This window comes from Cnephaeus nilssonii, assembly GCF_951640355.1.
Source record: "Cnephaeus nilssonii genome assembly, chromosome: 6".
Classification (NCBI taxonomy): domain Eukaryota; kingdom Metazoa; phylum Chordata; class Mammalia; order Chiroptera; family Vespertilionidae; genus Cnephaeus; species Cnephaeus nilssonii.
The window spans coordinates 74,233,080-74,253,979 of record NC_137077.1 but is presented as its reverse complement, the minus strand read 5'-3'; the positions used below and the strand labels follow the sequence as shown (position 1 = coordinate 74,253,979).

At 39.7% G+C, this 20,900-nt stretch overlaps 1 protein-coding gene across 2 annotated transcripts in view; it reads left to right on the top strand.

The window, feature by feature from the left end:
• LIN7A (lin-7 homolog A, crumbs cell polarity complex component) overlaps positions 1–20,900 on the top strand; it is a 155,815-nt gene that overhangs the window by 126,832 nt on the left and 8,083 nt on the right. For both annotated transcript variants that reach the window (XM_079773936.1, XM_079773937.1), the window contains exon 5: positions 14,236–14,454. In XM_079773936.1, the coding sequence (XP_079630062.1) occupies positions 14,236–14,454 (219 nt within the window). The remainder of the gene's footprint in view (positions 1–14,235; positions 14,455–20,900) is intronic.

Below are 20,900 nucleotides of genomic sequence, written 5' to 3'. Positions count from 1 at the left end.
TGGGGTTCCCTCAGAGATCAGAGAAGGGGCATTAACCCCACGCATGGGAGGGCCAGAGATGGTTCCTCCTGTGGAGAAAAGCTCATAGGCAAGTAGGTATTGGGTAGGTGATTGGAGGCAGTGAGGGGGGTGAAAACGCCATATTAAGAGGAAACAATATTAGAGTCCAGACACTAGAGAAAATTGCATATTCTTGTGTTTGGAGAGTTCAGAGTTGGCAAATGAGGCTGAAAATATAAGCAGAGGCCAGCTTGTAATGAGGCACACTGAGCTGAAGACTTTGAGCTGTATCTGAGCAATATGGGGACTCAGAAGGATTTTAAGCAGGAGAGTGACGTGATCAATTTGCATTTTAGGATGATTACTGTGATTGCATTGTGAAGAGTGGTTTAGAAGGGGCCAGAATTAGAGGCAGGGCAACCAATGTAATATCTACGAGAGGGAACAGACCTCATTATGCAGGGAATAGCTGTTTCTTTGTTTGTTACAACACACTTATTTGGGGGAAAGGAAGGAGAGGATCAATAATAACCATAGCAAAGGAGAAATATAAAGCCAACTCATTTCATTTTCAAAAACATTGCTAGGTTGACTGATTTGTAACTCTCTCTGGGATTTCACATCTATCAAGCTCAAGTCACTGCAGTTTTTCATCTTAGGAGCCATTAGATGAAAAGCAAAAATTTAAACATGCAGTATTTCATAATTCTTTCTCCCCTTTCCCCAGTCGGACATGATTCCCTGAAAGCCTGGATTTATAGCACTCACACTTAAGCATGAATGATCTACCAGGCCATATCACTGAAATGCTAGCACAGATAAATAAACAACCGAGGAGAAACAGAAGAAAGAAAGTCAGGTTTCAACACATGAAGGGTATCAGGAGAAAAAGCATCCCATCCTGGTCATTTCAGCAGAATTTCAGTGGCAATCCCTTATAATCGGGGCTTTGAAGCAGCCGCAGACCACATTTCTACATTCATAATTTCTGAGCTAATGCAGCTAAAAATCCCTTCATTTCACCTAAATTACCCAGGCAGTTACAGTCACAGTTGATTTTTGCTCAAATCACTTCAAAGCTGTGTCTCAAAGCACTTTTTAAAGAAAATTACCCTTTGCCTCACCTTCTCCAGTTTGTTCTAAGATGACTTCTCCTCTCATTTTCATTTTCCTCATGATGATGCTGCACTAATGTATTAAAACAAATTATACAAGAAATATGTGACTGTGTGCTTATGAGATTTGTAAATAATTCCTTGTGAAAAGACTGAAATCAGATTGAAAAGTCCCTTTAACCACGCGCCTCTCCTTCCCCCCACCCCAGTTCCTTCCTCTCCCCCACGAAGAATTGCTCTGATGGTGTGCTTTCATCCAAACATTTCCCTTGCACTCAAGTGCACATGCACACTAGCACACAAACATAGTTATTTGATTACTTATTTATTAATTTCTAGAGATAAACTTATGATACTGCAGTGGTTAAAAGGCCAGGCTTGGAAACCCTTAATGGTGTGCCCATTGAAATTTACTGTGCCTCATTTTCCTCATCTACAAAAATGGAATGATAACATCACATCCCCCACCAGGTTGTTAGGGAGAGTAACTATTTTGATAAATTTAAAGCAGATAAAAGAGTACCTGACAGGAGATACTCAAGGAATGTTAGTTGTTGTTTTCATCATCATTATTATTTTAAGTAAGTTTTAAAACAAATACTAGTACACCAATATTTTATTTTTTTCTTTATTGATTAAGGTATTACATATGTATCCATATCCCCCCATTGCCACCTCTACACCAATATTTTCATATACTTACTCTATGACTTGCTTTCAGAGTTAAAAGTACATCTTAGATATTGAGCCTTGTCAGTACTTACTTAGGTTTTGCAATCTGCTATATAGTATTCCATAGTATGTATATACCATAGTTAATTTAAACATTCTCCTACTGATAGATATTGAATTTGTTACCCAATTGGTTTTTTTGTTATTGTGAACACTGCTTCAATGAAAATCTTTATGTATATGAATAACTATTTTGGGGGGTGAATACTGGTATGTGGTAAGCCAGGTTAAGAGGATATGGGCATAAATTCTTTTAGCAGATACTGCCAAATTGACCTCCAATTTCTATTTCCATATTGTATTTCCATACACATCTCACCAAATCCTTGGCAATGCATTACCAATTTTTAAAAGTAGGTGACTCATTTTTATCCCATTCTGGTTTTAATTTGCACCTCCCTAATTAAAGGTAAAGTTGAGCCTCTTTTACCTGAGGACTTTGTGAGAGGGAACTGGTGATATGGCAGGAATGATCGAGGCATGTACAATACCAAACAACAACAACAACAACAACAAAAAAAAACACCTCCAGTGTGATTTTGGATATGAATGAGAAAGTCTTAGAAAATGAAGTTGGAAAGGCTGGTTGGGAGTAGAGAGTGAAGGTCTTTGTAGGCCATTGTAAGGTATTAGCACTTTATTTGGGGCAGGAAAATGACATACTAGAGAATATGTGCTATGTGGAGTGAACTTTGAATGATGGTGGGGGGGGGGGGCGGTGGGTTACTAAGACAGGAGAATGGAGAGAGGATCTTCTAGGCTAAGGGAATAAAACAGAAATTATGGCCCCGGCTGGGTGGCTCAGTTCGTTGGAGCATCTTCCATATACCACAAAGGTTGCGGGTTAAATTCCCATTCAGGGCACATACCTAGGTTGTGGGTTCAATGCCTGGTTGGGATATTTAGGGGATACAACCAATCAATGTTTCTCTCTCTCTCTCTCTCTCCCCACATTTCTCTCTCTCTTAAAATCAATAAACATATCCTTGAGTGAGGATTAAAAAAAACACACAAATAAAAAATAATGGAAACATGAAGATAGGTGGTAAAATCAAAAGCATGGTATTGCTCATATACTGAAGATAAATATAAAAAAAACAGAATTGGATCTGCCTCTTTAAGGAAGTGCTTTGCCTGCTATAGGACATTTTAATTTTTGTTCTTGGAAAATGAGGCAATATTCATGGGGTACCTGCATTTACTGGGTGCATTCTGTGAGCCAGATTTAGTCTTAGTATTTTACATTAGGATTTCATTAAATCTTAAAGGACATCTTTGAAGAAAATGTTACTCCACTGATTTGTATGTGTGGTAACAGGTTCAGGGAGATGAAATAACTTGTCCTAAGTCATACAGTTGGTAACCTTTGGGCGTAAGCCTCAAAGCCAGGTTTCCCTGAATTGGTAAGTAAATGCTGGGAGGGCACTACGCGCTGTGCTGGATCCCGGGGGGAAAGAACCAAGGCAGCGCAGTCCTGCCAAGGACAGAGTCCACCGCAGCTGTGTCCTTTCCGCTCTTCACTAGATCGTCAACCAGAGCTTGGAAAGACTGTGTGAGTCAGACCAAAATCTGGAGAAGCGTTTATACAAGAGAGAAGCGAAAGGTTATTTTATAACCCAGACAAGAAATTGCAAGGATGAGGTGGTAAATGGGGGATAACTATTAACCTGAATTATGACTAATTGGCGGTGGATTGAGGGGAGAGTTACTAATAAAGATGTCCCGGGGGTATTAAGTTGGGGTGGCTGCATGGCTGGTGATAGCAGGAACCAGAAAGAAGGGGAGACAAGAATCTTTGGAGGTTAGATCCCGTCAGAGCATTTAAAATAAGTAAGTTTTATTTGGTAGACCTACCTGAAAATCTTAGCATAAGTCGCTGGTGACAAATTCCAAGAATATTCTGTGGGTGTGCTTTTAATTGGAAAAGTCATTTATATGCAGAGCCAGAGAGATATTGGACAGTAAGCCTGATTTTTTAATTTTTTTTTTTTACTTTCCACTTCTCCTGCAAGAAGGCATCTGCATTGTTGAGTCTCTGCAATCTAATTAGATGTTATAGCTATTATTAACGTGTTTTATCTATGGCACACAGCAACATAAAGGTCCCTGCTGCTTTACACTTCACAGGAAACACATTTGACAGCTCTGGACTCAGACAACTTCTATCTAGATTTGTGGGGTTTCTCCCATATGCTATATATTAATTGTCTGAGCAACTAGGATTCTGAAACAGGTTCAATAATAGAGCGTATCCTTTGAATAATTTCAGGAACCTATTGTTGTCTCTGTGACACCCCTTAGAAAATGATGGTCTCTGTGAGATCACTAGAATAAGATGCTGAAGGGAGAAAAAAACACCAACTATTCTGGCTGACAGAATTCTGGGTCCTGCAGCATAATGCATGCTGTCATCTCGAGAGAGAAGACAGGATGATGAATTCCATGCTTATTAGTAAAATAAGGTTTCCCACAAACTTCTTATAACCTCGCATATGGTATTTTTGTAAATTGAAAAAAAAATCATAGACCCTTCCAGCATTAGCCCTGTCCCCACCACAATAACAACACCACCTGCCATAAAAGTCAGTGGGGACTACTTGAAGGGTGGGCTTTGGTATTGGTCCTCAGGGATAGCAGCCAGGGTCCAGGTTTGCAGCACTGGCTCATCAACATGTAAAAGCTCTCGCCTGAGTTTGGGTACTTCTAAACTAGCGTTGCCATTCTAAGCCCAGCTCCATCACCCTTGGGATTCTGCAGTGGCAGGAGATCATGCTCCACGGTGACAGGTCTGCCTGAGGGTCTTGGCAGAATTGCAGTGAGCGAAAATGACATGGGTGGCCTCAAAGCTACTTTTCAAACCTTTCTCTTAACTCAGATCTCTACTTGCCTTCCCCTTCTTCATGCCCTTTGGTGTTCAACGGGCAGGGGGAGAGAGAGAAACATTGATGTGAGAGAGATACATGGATCAGTTGCATCGAACCTGAAATTTGGGTACCGTGACTGGGAATCAAACTCATGATCTTCCAGTGCATCAGACGATGCTCCAACTAACTGAGCCACGCCAGCCAGGGCCCATGCTTCTTTGATAAAATTGCTACCCTTCATGACCACCGAAAATTCAAATTCTACAAGGGCTGCTGATTTCAAAAACAAACACAAAAACAAATGTGTGTTGAAGAAATATCATGTACCAGAGACACTACTCTGCACTCTTTAATCTTTGCAGCATCTTCCTGTGTCTTCATAGGTGACCACCTGTCTCGGTTTGCCCGGGATGGAAGCATTTCCTGGGACTTTCACTCCTCAAACTGGCACTGTCTCTCCCTGGGGACTGAGGCACAGAGGCAGAGGCCATGCTCTGGAGGTCACAGTTCTCCTCAGGGATTTGTCTACTATTCCCACCCGGGTCTGCTGACCCCGATCCCTGGCCTTTCTGCCCTGTCACTTTGGCTGTACTAAGGGTCGGTTTGATGATTGATTTGATTAAGGAGTGACACTAAATTTTAGTGGCTGAGACGTATTTGCATGTCTCAGTGAGCTGTAAAAGTGGCGAGTCTGAGAGAGGCAGTTCTCCGTGGGCATGTGGGGGACGGTGGTTATCACATCCCCCAACTCCTCCCTGTGCCAAACCAGACACTCCTGCCCCCGAACATTTGCAGGAGGCCTTGCCCCTGGGGGTTTAGTGTCACCATGTGTGGTGGCTGGGAGAGTGTGGGCAGGCACAGAGTGCGTTTTGGAGGCACAGATCAGTCTGAATCATGATTGGGAAGAGTTCCCTCTAATCTTGACTTTCTAGATAAAACCTGCCACTCGAACATTAACAGATTGATTTAAAGATCTCATTTTCTAGGAATATTTTCCCACACAGCTTTGTTCTGTTTTCAAAGTGCTCACATTTGTATTATTGACAATGGTTGTGTGTGTGTATGTGTATAAGTATATATGTATATGTGTAATGCATATAGACATATGTATGTGTGTACATATGTATATGTGTAATGCATGTGTGTATGCATATAGACATATGTATGTGTGTACACGTGCATACATGTATGTGTGTTTGGTGTGTGTGAGTGAGTATATATGTGTTTGTGTACATTTGTGTGTGTGTGTGTGTATGTGTTTAATATTCATCCCAACAACCATCAGAATTGTTTTTTAGTCTTTTGGCGCTAGAACAGCAGGAGTTGAGCAGAGTTACCATAAAGCATTAAAACTTGAGATGTAGTAACTGCATCTGTTTCCAATTTTAGTCTACAGATCTGAAAGGTGGGCTTGAGATCAACCGATTGTTGATTTATGATTTCTGGCACTGATTTTTTCTTTAAGCTGTTGCTCCCTTCAGGTTTTCTGTCCCTGGGCCCGCTGCTCTTCACTTTCATGTTCCAAACTTTTTTATTTATAACTACTCTCACAGGATAAAAATATGTGTAATTATATATGCTTTCTCCCCTATTAACCTCTTTGCTCTTTTGCAGTGTTTGGTTATTTGATGACTTTCCCCTCTCGGGTTCACTCACACTGTATGATCTATCAAGTGAATCTCCTGTACAAGCTCCTTCCCTTAACTGAGTGTGACACTGTGGAGAGACTGAGACCAACAGTTTTTTACAAACAAATAATGATCACTTGTAATTAGCATATTAATTGTATGTATGGAGATGATGCTTCTATGTTAACTTGAGTGTGATCAGAAGCAGTTGACTTGCCTAAGTAGTTTTAAACATTCTTCCAATGAACTCCGTACACTATTAATTTATTTCGTAAATGTTTGCGTCCTAGATAACATAAAAGAAACTTCTACCTCCTGCAAAGGCAAATTAGATTTTGTTGTTGCTGTTGTCTTTAAGCACTTGAAGCCCTGCAACAGAATTATCACAGAGGAAATCGTTCAACAAAGAGTTAGCATTTGTTGGATCTCTTCAAGGGCCAGATGCTCTTCCAAAGTGCTTTGTGTATATTAAATTTAATGCTCATAATGGTCCTATTAAGTAGATACTCTGTGATACCCATTTTACAAATGAGCAAATTTAGGCTTGGCGATACTAAGTTCCTTGTTTGACTCACAAAGCTGATAAGTGCAGAAGCTGAAATTCAAACCCAGTACTGGCTCCTTATCCAGATGATAGATGATAGATGATAGATGATAGATGATAGATGATAGATAGATAGATGATAGATAGATAGATGATAGATAGATAGATAGATAGATAGATAGATAGATAGATAGATAGGTAGGGCTTATTCATTGACTATTTACTGAGCATACAGTAGTAAGGGTCACCCTGCCCTTGGACAGTCTAGTGACAGCAGAATGATTATAAACTGATAAATTATTGTACACTGAAACAGATATTAATATTTAGGCAGGAAGAAAGTACTATGAGAGAGCATTAGCATATTTTTCCCAAGGGATATGTGTGGTACTTTTTATACACTTGCCACTTTTCTTCAGCAGAAGATAATACAGTATATTTAGAACAGGAAATTAACATATTTGAGAAAGGAAAAGTATTAAAGTCATAAAGGTTTTTTTTCTAAATATATCCTGTAGCTTGCGCAGAGATAGTTCATTCTTAATTAACCCAATTAATATAAATTTTTTAAATGACCCAAAATGCTGACTATGGAGCTATACTAAGCCACAATTATAAAATTTTCTTACCTAAGCCAGCCCTCTTTCTGCTCTCAAAAAGACATGAATAGGGAAAGCCACCAAATGATATTTACTTTCTCTTTCTTATCTTTTTTAAGGCTGTGGTTTGGTAAGTTAGAGCCTAGTCTCCAGTTCATGTCCATCTGTTCTACTTACTACCTGAGGACCTAGGATAAATTTCCTATAGAGTTGTTGTGAGGATTAGATATAATGTACACATGGCTGTTAGCAGTGCCTAGCACTTAATAAGGGCTCAATAACATTAGAGTACACACACATAAGTTTAGACACACATACTTAACATAATATCAGAACACCTTCATTGACTAAAAGCAACTCTATCATAATGATCAATCACCATAACCTTTGTGGGAAAGAAGTGCGTCAGTCTTTGACTCTTTTGGACCTTTCCAAGCTGAGGATCATAACCACTAACAGTGAGCCCTTCATGTAGCTTCACACGGCTCTCTCACTGGCACAACTCATACTGTTTAGAGCTAGGAATTGACAGATCTTGTCTTGGTCACTAGTTCTTATCCTTCTACATCACACAAAAACCAATCTACCATGGTCTACGTTAGTTAATCTAGAAAGGCAGAATGAGGTTGTTGAGAAGGCAATCATCAAGAATCATGAGTTCTAATCCAGCCGTGCAACTAACAAATTTGTAATATGGACCAGGTCACAGCCATTCTTGGTGTTTGTTTCCTTATACATTAAGTTGCAAGGAGATAACGAGATTATTTCTAAGGGCCTTTACAAGTATAATGATCAGAGTTTCTGAGCGACTTATTTGCACTAAAATATATTATAATCCAATACCCTTGATAACATTTATTCCCTGATAACACCATTTGGCCCTTAATCTAAAGGGATTATGTGTCATTTAGGAGACTATGCAGAAACCTAGACTAGATAAGCCTAGAATAACTGATAGGTATAGCCAACTCTCGGTTATCCAACAAAGTGTTTAAGCAATTTATCAGCAAGCTGGGTCAGGATTATGTTCATGTAAACTTCACAGAGAAAGACTTTCATACAGACCTGGGAATAGGCCATTGTGCAGTGATTGCACACAGATAACTATATTCCTCCCCAGGGCAGGCATTTCTTCCATTTGCAGTCTTGTAAAGGTCAACATTTAACAACTATCACAGGGGATAGAGCACATATCGTGAGCAAATTCATGTATGCAGTGCAATCCAAAATTCTCTCTTAAAGAGGATTTGTAATCAACCAGAAAATTGGGCATACCAAGAAATGCTATCCATTTTGATATCTCACAATGGGTGGGGGTAGAAAAACAATTCAATGACGAGAATGCAGCCATGTTTAACTCACGAGCCACTGAGTTGCTAAACTTCCATCAAGTTAACTAACTTTAAAGCTTCCTAGGCTTACTACTGCGTGGGATTGCTAACAAAACAAGTATGTATCTGGTTATTTACTGAACTATTTTCTTCCCAGCTTTCTGAATAAAAATATATTCCTTTACTATATGGCATCATTACAGAAGTTTCAGTTTTTATAGTTTAACTAGAAGCCCGGTGCACGAAATTCGTGCACGGCGGGGGGTTGTCCCTCAGCCCAGCCTGTACCCTCTCCAATCTGGGACTCCTGGATCAGGCCTAAACGGGCAGTCGGACATCCCTCTCACAATCCAGGACTGCTGGCTCCTAACTGCTTGCCTGCCTGCCTTCCTGATTGCCCCTAAAACCTTCTGCCTGCCAGCCTGATCACCCCCTAACCACTCCGCTGCCAGCCTGGTTGATGCTTAACTGCTCCCCTGCCAGCCTGTTTGCCCCCAACTTCCCTCCTCTGCCAGCCTGGTCACCCCTAACTGCCCTCTCCTGCAGGGTTGATCACCTCCAACTGCCCTCCCTTGCAAGCCTGGTCCCTCTCAACTGCCCTCCCTTGCAGGCTGGGTGCCTCCCAACTGCCCTCTCCTGCTGGCCATCTTGTGTCCACATGGGGGCAGGATCTTTGACCACATGGGGGCAGCTATATTGTGTGTTGCAGTGATGATCAATCTGTATATTACTCTTTTATTAGATAAGATAGAGGCCTGGTGCACGGGTGGGGGCCAGCTGGTTTTCCCTGAAGGGTGTCCCGGATCAGGGTGAGGTTCCCTTGGGGCATGGATCGGCCTGAGCGAGGGGCCTGTGGTGGTTTGCAGGCCGGCCACGCCCCCTGGCAACCCAAGGGGAGGCCCTGGTATCTGGAATTTATTTTCCTTCTACAATTGAAACTTTGTAGCCTGGAGCGGAGCCAAGCCTGCTGCTCCCTCCGGGGCAGGGCGGCAGCCATCTCTGTGGCAGTTAATTCACCTTCTACAATTGAAACTTTGTAGCCTTAAGCGGGTGAGCCCCGCCAGGGTGTGTGGAAAGCTTTGCTTCCCCTGTTGCAGCCGGCAACCCTGGCCTGCTCTCTCAAGCTCTATTCTGCCGCCATTTGTTTGAATTTGTTTACCTTCTATAATTGAAACTTTGTAGCTTGAGTGGAGGCTTAGGCCTGCAATGGCTATGGAAAGCTTGGCTTGCTCTGTTACCTGGGAAACCATGCTCACTGTGGCTGTAGCCATCTTGGATTGGGGTTAATTTGCATACTCGCCCTGATTGGCTGGTGGGCGTGGCTTATGTAGTGGAGTGATGGTTAATTTGCATATTACCATTTTATTAGAGAGGATGCCAGTTTAGTATTTTATTTATGCATTTGGAAGTGGTAATAAAATTATTTGAATCCTCCTTTCCATATTGATTTCTATGAGTATCTTTTTAAAAAAATAGCAGGAAAAGATAGAAATATTTTCAGGATAGGGATGTCTATTCTTAGTATATTTTAATGTATTGTAGAGATTGCTCATATCCCTCTGCCTTCTTTGCCAGCCCTTACCTCCTTAATTACATCCAGCTTTAACCAGATAGATGCTTGTTGAAAAGTCTTATTAAATTAATTTATGTCAATGACTTCCTCAAGTTTCAATATACACAACAAAACTCTAAAAGCCAGAGGCACGGAAACAGGGCCCAGATGGACCTCAGAGGGAAGGGGGAGGGAATGCTGTCAGAAATTAACCGAAGAACTTACATGCATATATGCATAATCTATGGACATACTTGTATTAAGAGTGAAATATAGACTAAGTCAAAAGTAGGAATAAATTATAAACTTTCAGGGCTCAAGGAATTCCTGTTAACAAGTGTTTGTGTGTCAATGTGGATACCCTAACTGAACACATAGTTTGGCGTCTTGTGATGCATGGAACAAGAACTCTATGGGAAAGCAGTCTGCTTTTTTGTTTTATCTTAAAAGATAAAGTAAGAAGAGAGAAAACTGCCATATTCTTATTAAGAATTTATCCCAAGGGACTAAAAGCACTCCAGTGATCAATAATAGGTTAAGGAGGCAAGCATAAGCACTCAAAATATCCTTAAGAGAGGCAAAGAGAGACCCAGAACAATTTTTGAGATGAGAGTTAAGAATTTTTTTGGAAAACAATTAAAAAACAAATTTAAGGAATGTTTGAAATAATACATTCTACAAACATTCTTATATTTCTTCAAATCTCTCTGTAAGAGATACCTCTTATTTTCCATTATACTGCTCAGTTGTGTAACTTATATTATTTTAACTAAGCACTGTTAGTAGTAGAAATGAAGAAGTATGACATTCTGCCTGGATCTTAGGCAATGGTTCTGTGCACTGGTGAAGAGGACAAAGTAAAAGGTAGATTAAACCAGGAGACCTGTTAACTCAGCGGAGTCGGAAAGAATCCGAGTCACTGTCGAAACCAGAGATAGAGCGTCAAGGCAAAAATGTTTTATTCAAAGACCATGGATTCTGCTGTTCATAAACTAACTGTGTTTGGGGACAGCAGAGCAGGGGTGGCAGAGGGTAAGCCTGACAGTGCTGCAGGGATGGGATCGCACACCAGCCCTGTGTGGCTCAGCTATTCACTGTGGCGAGAGCCTAATGGTCCCACAGCCCTCTTGTGGCAACTCTAAATGGCAGACATAGGGCCTAAACTGGGATAATGGGCCTCTACAGGTCTGGCCTAGAATTTCCAACCCTATTAAATGAAAGCTAATAGAACAAAAGCCAAAAAGTATTCTGGGCTTAGAGAATGATGAACCATTGTTACTGAAACATATAAACACCTAAGATTTAATATTAAAAAATAAATGAGAGAAGGGAATGGATAACCAAATCACCCTGTTTCCCTTTTAAAGGAGAATTACATACATGAACAAGTCATGTGGAGGCAAATTACAAAGAAATTACATGCACACTGAAAATAGAGTTTGTATTGTACAAAGTTTCTTTTGTCCTTTATGTTCTTCCAAAGAACTATAACTAGTAAAATAAATGCTTAATAAACACCTGCCGAGTCACCAAGTCAATGATTGAGTGAATAATGAAAAGAATGATTAGTCAATGAGCAAGCCTATTTTCCTAAGCTTCAGCCAGAGATAAAAATTCATTCTGCCCATCAGTTATTTATAACCCTTGCTCTCTATGTAACCCAGATTTGGCGAAGGAGTGGTTATATAAGTTGCCTCCAGGGCTCACAATGGTCATTTCTTCAACTCTTAATATCTGCCTGTTTCCTGACTAATGATTGAAGCAGTGCTCTTAAGGGTCACTGAGTGCCTCATTGCTAAATTCAAACCTTTTTTTATCTCAGTCCACATCCAACTTGCTGAAGCAGATGGCAGAACGGAACACAACCTCTTAAATCTTCTTGATCTAATCTGTACAATAATAGTAGGAATATGAATCACAAGATACAATTGAAGTGGGTTTGAATGCACTCAGTATGAGATCCATATTTAGTTTCCCTTCTACTTGGATTAAAATGTAATCTCAACCTGTTTGGAGCGACCTTCTCTGCCACTTCAGTGCCACTCTGAGGTGTGCTGGCAGTCTTTCAGCCCGTCTCAGTCCCTATTTGTCTCATCATAGAGAAGTTTCTTCTCTGAGCTTTATCCAGTAAGCAAATCAGAAAGGCCTTTGTGTACTTCTATCCTGTAAATTGAGGGTATGTCCTCTGTCCTGGGGACTAGCTGAGAGGGAAGGGCACGGTCTCCTTTCCGTAGGATCTTAGAATGTCTGCTTACAGCTTCCCTTGGCCTTGCTTCTACCTAATTCCAACACAGAGAAGCTTTAGAAGGTTTGGGAGAAGTCTCTCTGTGTTTACTTCGAGTAAAGATAGTTTCTCCAACTATTATCTGTGCCATTGTGTTCAAGTGATTACTTTGAAACTCAAAAGCCAAGAATTAATTTTATTTTCTGCATTTTGTTAGAACTACTTTATAGGGATGTGTGCATCTTTGATTATATTCTTCATACTTCCGCTGATAATAAAAATATTTATTATAAAATATTTAACATATAACAAGAGTGTCCTCCAAAAAAATTATGCCAGTTTTTGTGAAATTATTATTAGTGTATGACTCCCATTTTCCTACATTCTTGTTAATACACTACTTTTGAAAATATATATTTATGGTTTTTAAATTAAAAATGAAATATTTTGTGTTTAATCTATATTTGTTTGATTACTAGGGAATTTGAACATTGTTCCATAAATTTATGGTACATCTGGGATTTTTAAATTATTACTTGTCATGAGTTCATTTGCCCATTTTGCTAGATCTTTATTGACTTATAAGAGTTTTTCATTTGAAGAATATTAATAAATTGACTGTTGCCTATGAAAAACATGTTTCTGGTTTGTTTTTTACGTTTTTATGGTGTGTGAGAAATTGAAACTTACAATTTTTAAATCTGATTTTGTGATTTTTTATCTTTGATATTTTTACTTAAGAATTAATTTTTCATGCAAGATGATGACTGTTCCCCTATGTTACATTTTAGTTGTTTTATGGTTTTATTTTTACATTTAAAATTTAATCAATTTGTTATATTTAGCATTGACTGTGAGATTGGGGTCATTTAATTATTACTTGTTCCAGCATCATTATTTAATAATCATTTTCCCCTTTGATCTAAATTCCATGTTTTTCATATAATAAAATTGACATATAATGGATCTGCTTCTGGACTCTGTTCTGTTCTGCCTCTCACTACACCAAAAAGACTCGACTTCACTCATGTGAATAAATACTTAATAAATACTGATATCTGGTAGGAAAGCCATCCTTTATTACTATTTCTTAATTTTTCAAAATTTTCCTGACTAGTACATTTACTCTTCCAAATAAAATTTATAAATGCCATTCTAAATGTTAGCATTATATTTTAGGTCATTATTTCTCACCCTCTTCACTTGAAGCCCCACCCAATCTATTCTGTACCCTAGTGCTGTGGTCGGCAAACTGTGGCTCGCAAGCCACATGCGGCTCTTTGGCCCCTTGAGTGTGGCTCTTCCACAAAATACCTCGACCTGGGCGAGTCTATTTTGAAGAAGTGGCGTTCGAAGAAGTTTAAGTTTAAAAAATTTGGCTCTCAAAGAAATTTCAATCGTTGTACTGTTGATATTTGGCTCTGTTGACTAATGAGTTTGCCGACCACTGTCCTAGTGAATCCTAACCTGATTATAGTTCAACTTCAAAGTACTAAATAATAATGATGATGGCAATAAATCCTATTTGCCATGGCTTCTCGAAATTTCAAATGTGTATATTTTAATATGATACTAATTTCAGATTTGTCACTCAAGAAAATGAACATGGAAACTCTCCACTTTAAGAAGTGTCACTGTCTTTTCAGAGTGTAGAAGGCGAACACCATGAGAAAGCTGTGGAACTACTCAAGGCTGCTAAGGACAGCGTCAAGCTGGTGGTGCGATACACCCCGAAAGTCCTGGAAGAAATGGAGGCTCGCTTTGAGAAGCTGCGGACAGCGCGGCGTCGGCAGCAGCAGCAACTGCTAATTCAGCAGCAGCAACAGCAGCAGCAGCAACAAGCACAGCAAAACCACATGTCATAGGTGAGAAGTGCCTTCCTCTGTGCAGGGAAAGCCCATTGCATATTCCAGTGTTTGTTTGTTTGTTAAATATGTTTTTATTGATTTCAGAGAGGAACGGAGAGGGAGAGAGAGATAGAAACATCAATGATGAGAGAGAATCATTGATCAGCTGCCTCCTGCACGCGCTCCTACTGCCTACTGGGGATCCAGCCTACAACCTGGGCATGTGCCCTGGCTGGGAATCGAAGAGAGGGCTCCTGATTCATAGTCAATGCTCAACCACTGAGTCACACCAGCTGGGCTAGTGTGTGTGAGTGATTGTTTGTTTGTTTGTTTGTTTGTTTTAATATGGTTTCTTAGCTGGGATAAAATTATTAGATTTAATAATTAAAAATACAGTCAAACAAATAACAATAATCTCAGAAAATGTAAACGCAATAGATGCTGCTTTGTGTGCCATTCAGCCACATTCTTTGTAAATGCAAGGTATTTTGGAAAATAATATACTTTGGGAGGACCAGGTACAGACGCTTGATACCTTTTTACAAATTAGGAAAATGCAGCCTCTCTGCAAACCCAGATCCTCAGGCACAAAGCCAGACGACAAGGGTGGAGGCTGAAATCCGGCTCCCCGCTCACTCCCGTGGCCAGGTGCCGTGGCACAGTGCGCAGACCGAACAACCTCTAGAGCTGAGGCTGGGAAGACCCCTTTGGAATATTGAAATACAACTGGTTAGGAAACTGTTTCACTGAAAAGGAAGAAGTAGAGACTTGTCAGTGTCCATGCTAGGAAAGATTTTGAAATTCTCTTTAGATGTTCATTTAGAATGTGCCCAAGATGCACCTGCCTTTTCCTATATCCCACTTGGCAAAGAATACTCCTATTTTTCTATATAGCTTAAGAAAATTCAAGGAAAAAAATCTTAAGAGTCTTTGAAGTATCTGCTATGTGCTAGGCCCTTCTCACATGTTATTCCTCACCCTCAGAAGAACTCTTTAATGTGAGTATCATGAAAACCCACTTTTTTAAAATGAAGCTCCAGTAATTTCAGTGGAGTCCCCACAAGCATAGTTACAAGTAGCACAGAATTATTTTACTTTTCGCTCTACCAGGTATTTCATCTGCTAACATCAGGTATTCTGGAGTTATATAAATTTATCTTGCTGTCTTTTGGAGGCCACAGCTTATATTGTTAGATATCCCTACACTATGACATCTGCAAATATTTGTTTGAAATGAGGTTCAAATGCTCTTAGGAAAATGACAAGGGGTAGTGGTGATTTTAACTCCTTCAATGTCAGATTATTATTTGCACAACCAGAAACATTGGATATGACATGAGACTTTCAATTTTTTGTGACACTTATGAAAAGCAGAAGCTACATGGAGAAGTCAAGAGTATGGGATTTTTCCTCAGAGAGTTGGGAATTCAACAATCTGTCTTGCTTTTATAGCCTCCTAATCTTATTATATATACACCTTACTTTGGTGTCTTTATCTAAACCTCCATTCCATTTTAAAAGCTACATTTATTCAACAGTGAATATTTATTTAGCACTACGATGGGCGAGGTACTGTTCAATAGGCTGAAGAACCAGCACGAGCTAAGAAAAGTCCTTGCTCTCATGGTGCTTACATCCTGATTAGAGGAGATAGTTAATAAATAGGTAAATTAAAACATCCTAGAGGGACCAGTATTTTGTAGAGTTAAAATTAGAGACTGGTTAGATCATGACTTTCAATTAGGTGACCAGGGAAAACTTCTCAAAGGAGGTGACATTAAACTTGAAATTGAATGATGAGGAGAAGCCAGAAACGATCAGAAGGGGAGGAAAAAACCAGTGTAGTAGTTCTAAGGCTAACATGAGCTACTTGATGTTTGAGAAGCAGAAAGAAAGCCAGGGTGGTTAGGGAATAATGAGAAGGACAGTGAAATAGATGGGGGCCAGGTCACAGAAAGCTTTTTAAACCACTGAGGGAAGTTAGATTTTATTGCAATTGAAGCCATTCAAGGTACTTAAGGAGGGGAGTGACATGATCTGATTTAGGTATTACAAATGATAACTGGCTGCTATCAAGAGAATAGAGTATTGCAGGGTAAGAGTGAAAACAGAGACCAATTAGGAGGCTATTAGTTAGTAGTCTAGACAAGTAATGTGGTGGTTTGGAACAGAATGATACCATCAAGAGGGAATGCCATGGATGCACATGGACAAGTTATTTTGTCCATATCCTTCTCTCTCATCCATTCCGAATGTAAATGTACTTTACATTTATACTTTCAAATCCTTTTAAATGTCTCTTTGCTAATAACAATTCACTATTTTTTAGTCAAGCATTGACACTCATTTCACTAACTCATTTTCTTCCATCCGCATATTATAGACTTGTACCAATTCTTCTCATTGATATGCCACTGGCCCACAGTGTTGGAAGCCAGTTCCAGCATGTCATAATTGCAAGAGTTTCATCGAAAGGTTGATGGAACTTGGGGACTCAACAAGGGCTGAGTCACATATGTTATTGCCTGCTGGGAATGGCTGAAAGGCATTTCCCCAAATCTGAAAAGGATGCATAAATTGATTGCTTGCTGCCCTTGTAGCTAAGGGCATCTTAATCTACATGCTATTGCCTCCTACTGGCCAAACACCTGAACAGCCCTAGGTTATTTCCCAATCTGACAATGGATTCTGTACCTAACCCTACCCTTTGATGTGTATATCTCCACCTCGCCTTAGGACAAATTGTGTTAATAAAAAGCAAGGGGTCCTGAGACAAGGAGAACTTGATTTCTTCAGCCAAGCTCCTCTGCCCGCCCCCCCCCCCCCCGACCCTGCAATGACTTTCAAAATTATGTTTGGTCTCTGGACTCTTATTTAATTTATGCACAGTGCCTTCTCCAGGTTCCTGAACCCTTCTAGATGCTGGATCAAGACCACCGGTGTTAACACTAAATTTTTTCTGAAGTATTTTGAAAGAAATATGTTACCATTCTGACTTCTGAGGTCTTACTAAAAACTTACAGCATTATGCTCTCTCAATCATCTTTGGAAGTATACAACTTGGCCATAAATATTTGCTGGGCCATAAACTCAACATCATTTCTCTGTTCTATCAGCCTTCATTAAACCGCTTCAGAATTTCCTACTGTCTCACCACTGAAGACTAACATTTTTAATAAAAGACAATTACAAATGATGTTTTTTTCTTGCACATTATGTGGTAAAGCTCTATTTAAGTGAACATTACATTTATATTTATACTCGCCAAGACAATACTTTCAATCTTACACAGGCATGGACCCTTGACATAAAACTGTGGTGACCATTTCAAGTACAAAGCAGAATAAAACTGAGTCATGTCACCCAGGGATTTTATGGTGAATTTATAGTCAGAGACCTACATTAGCTCTTGCTCAACTTTTAATTAATTAAGACTTTTAAGGATTAAATGAGATTTGCTACACTTGCTAACTCATGCTATGGTGGCTTTTGCAAAGACATTTGAAGCTAATTTTACATATTTACTTTGAACAGATCTCTGATATTTTTTAAGTATGACAAATCAAGAAAAGATTAGGTAAAGCAAAAGACTTGTCAGATATTACCTTATTGCTTATCACACAAAATATAATTTCTGTTTTCTAGAAATGGGGATGGCTGAAAGGCATTTCCCCAAACCTGAAAGGGATGCATAAATTAAAAAATCTGAGATGGTATAAATTATGGAGTAATTAGCATGGTAACTGCTGAATACAAATGGAAAAAATATGTTGCATGCAGATAGTATGTGGAAAATGTCCCTTATACCTAATTCTAATGTTAAACTCCATTGAAGTAAAATGCAGTTGTTTTTTCTCCAGCTTCCATGTTTGGTAATAAGAAAGAATAGATTACATTTTCTAAAATGTAGTAGATATGATCACTATACAATTATATTATAGAATCTTAAACAGAGTGTATGAATATAGGGTTTTTTTAATCTATACTCACTTTTCAAAATTTTATTTTTCAATTACAGTTTACATTAAATGTTATTTTGTATTAGTTCCAGGTATACAGCATAGTGGTTAGACAATCATGTCCTTTACAAAGTGGTCCCCCCAATATTGCAAGTACCCACCTGGCACCATAGGTAATTATTACAATATTATTGAGTATATTCCCTCTGCTGTACTTTACATCCCCATGATTGTTCTGTAACTACCAATGTGTAGTTCTTAATCCCTTCACTTTTTCCCCCTCACTCCCCAACCCTCCTCCCCTCTGGTAACCATCAGTCTGTTCTATGTATCTGTGAGTCTGTTTCTGTTTTGTTTGTTTGTTTACTTTGCTCTTTAGATTTCATATATAAGTGAAATCATATGGCAGTTGTTTTTCTTTGTCTGACTTATTTCACTTAGTAGAATATCCTTTAGGTCCATCCAAGCTGTCACAAATGGTAAGATTTCATTCCCTTTTATGGTCAAATAATATTCTATTGTATCCAATAGTCTATTGATGGGCACTTGGGTTGCTTCCACTCGTGGCTTTTGTAAATATTGCTATAATAAACATAGAGGTGCACATATGCTTTTGAATTAGTGTTTTTGAAGTGTTACATTAATTCAGCTTTAAGCATCTTACTTTTTAAAGACTGACTTTATATACATCTATAAAATATGGAAATATATACTTTATATTTTACCTAGATTCCAAACAACAAAAATAGAAAGAAAGAGGAGTACTTCTAGAGATGTCAGCATTATGAGGAAGTCTAGACCACAAGCCTTTTTTATTTATCCGACCTTCTATTGCTGGAACAAGGATGGAGAATTCATTTACATTCAAAACCAGGCAGGATCTTAGCAGATGTACACAGCAGCTGGCGTTTGCCAGAGGCCTCACCGACTCTTTCTGTCCTCCTGCTATTCAGGCCCTCATTTCCTTATTTTGTCCACCACTGAGTGTTCTATACCTTCCAGCACCGCGGCCTCAGCCATGGCCGGATGGCCTGATCCAGGGAACACGGGCAGAGCTGCCAGCCAGTCCCTGGGTGGACCGGTTCTCAGAGGATGACCGATAAAACTAAATCCAAGGAACCCAGAGTCACCAAGCCAAAAACGGAACCAGACATAACCATCATAATGCTGGATGCAAGAACTTCATATATGTCCTGGCTGGTTTTGCTCAGTGGTCAGAGTGTTGGCCTGGGAACTGAAGGGTCTTCGGTTGGATTCCAGTCAAGGGTACCTACCTCGGTTCAGGCTCAATCAGAGCCTGTGCAGGAGACAACTAATCCATGTGTCTCTCTCATATTGGTGCTTCTGTCTCTCCTTCTCCCTTCCATTCTTTCTAAAAATCAATGGGAAATATATCTTTGGGTGTAAATTAATCCCCCCCAAAAAAAAGAAAGGAAGAAAGAAAGAACTTCATATATATTAAATGGTTTAATCTTCACAATAATCCTATGAATATTAGGTACTGTTTTTAATCTCATTTTAAATAAGGAAACAAGTCAGGTTGGATATTAAAAAGTTGACAGAATGTTTTTCAAAGCTTGTAAGCAATAGGGTAGTGACTCAAACCCACAAACATGGGCTTCAGAGCCTCTGTGCCACTCGGCCTCTTTCTTCAGTGGCACCTGCCCTCAAATTCCTGTCTCTCCTCACAGACACATTACCACGAGCTTTCCAGAAATTCATTCTCACGCCAGTTGGATAGCTCCAACTCACCCTCACCTCTTACTTTCAAAGCAGTGCCCCATACTTCAAAGTACTTCATTATCACAGCCTAGTAGTTTCCCATGGCTGCCCTAAAAAATTACCACAGATTTTGTTACTTAAAAGGACACAAATTAATTATCTTGTAATTCTGTAGGACAGAAGTCCATCATAGTCTCACTGGGTTCTAGGAGGCTCTGGGTGGAATTCATTTCCTTGCTTTGTCCAGTTCCCAGAGGCTTCTTGCATTCCTTGCCTTGTGGTCCCATCGCCCACCTTTCAAACCAGCCCTGGTGGCAGAGACCTGCACTGCATCGTGCACTGCATCACTCTGAACTCTGTGTCCATCATCACATCCCCTTCCCTGACTCTCTTCTCACGCCCTCTTCCACTTTTCATTATACTGGGCCTATCAGGACAATCCAGGTTAAGATAGGTTAGCCTGCCCATTTTAACATCAGCTGCTTAGCAACCTTCATTCCATCTACAACCTCAATGGAATCTAACATATTCACTTCTAACATATTCACTTAGCAACTTACATTCCTCTACAACCTTTACCATGGAATCTAACATATTCACTGGTTCTGGGGTCCATTATTCTGCTTACCACAATGGCCCATTTAAAAGTTAGCAAAGTGCCCCGCTGGCATGCCTCAGTGGTTGAGCGTCAACCTATGAACCAGGAGGTCACAGTTCGATTCTCAGTCAGGGCACATGCCCAGGTTGTGGGCTCGATCCCCAGCATGAGGTGTTCAGGAGGCA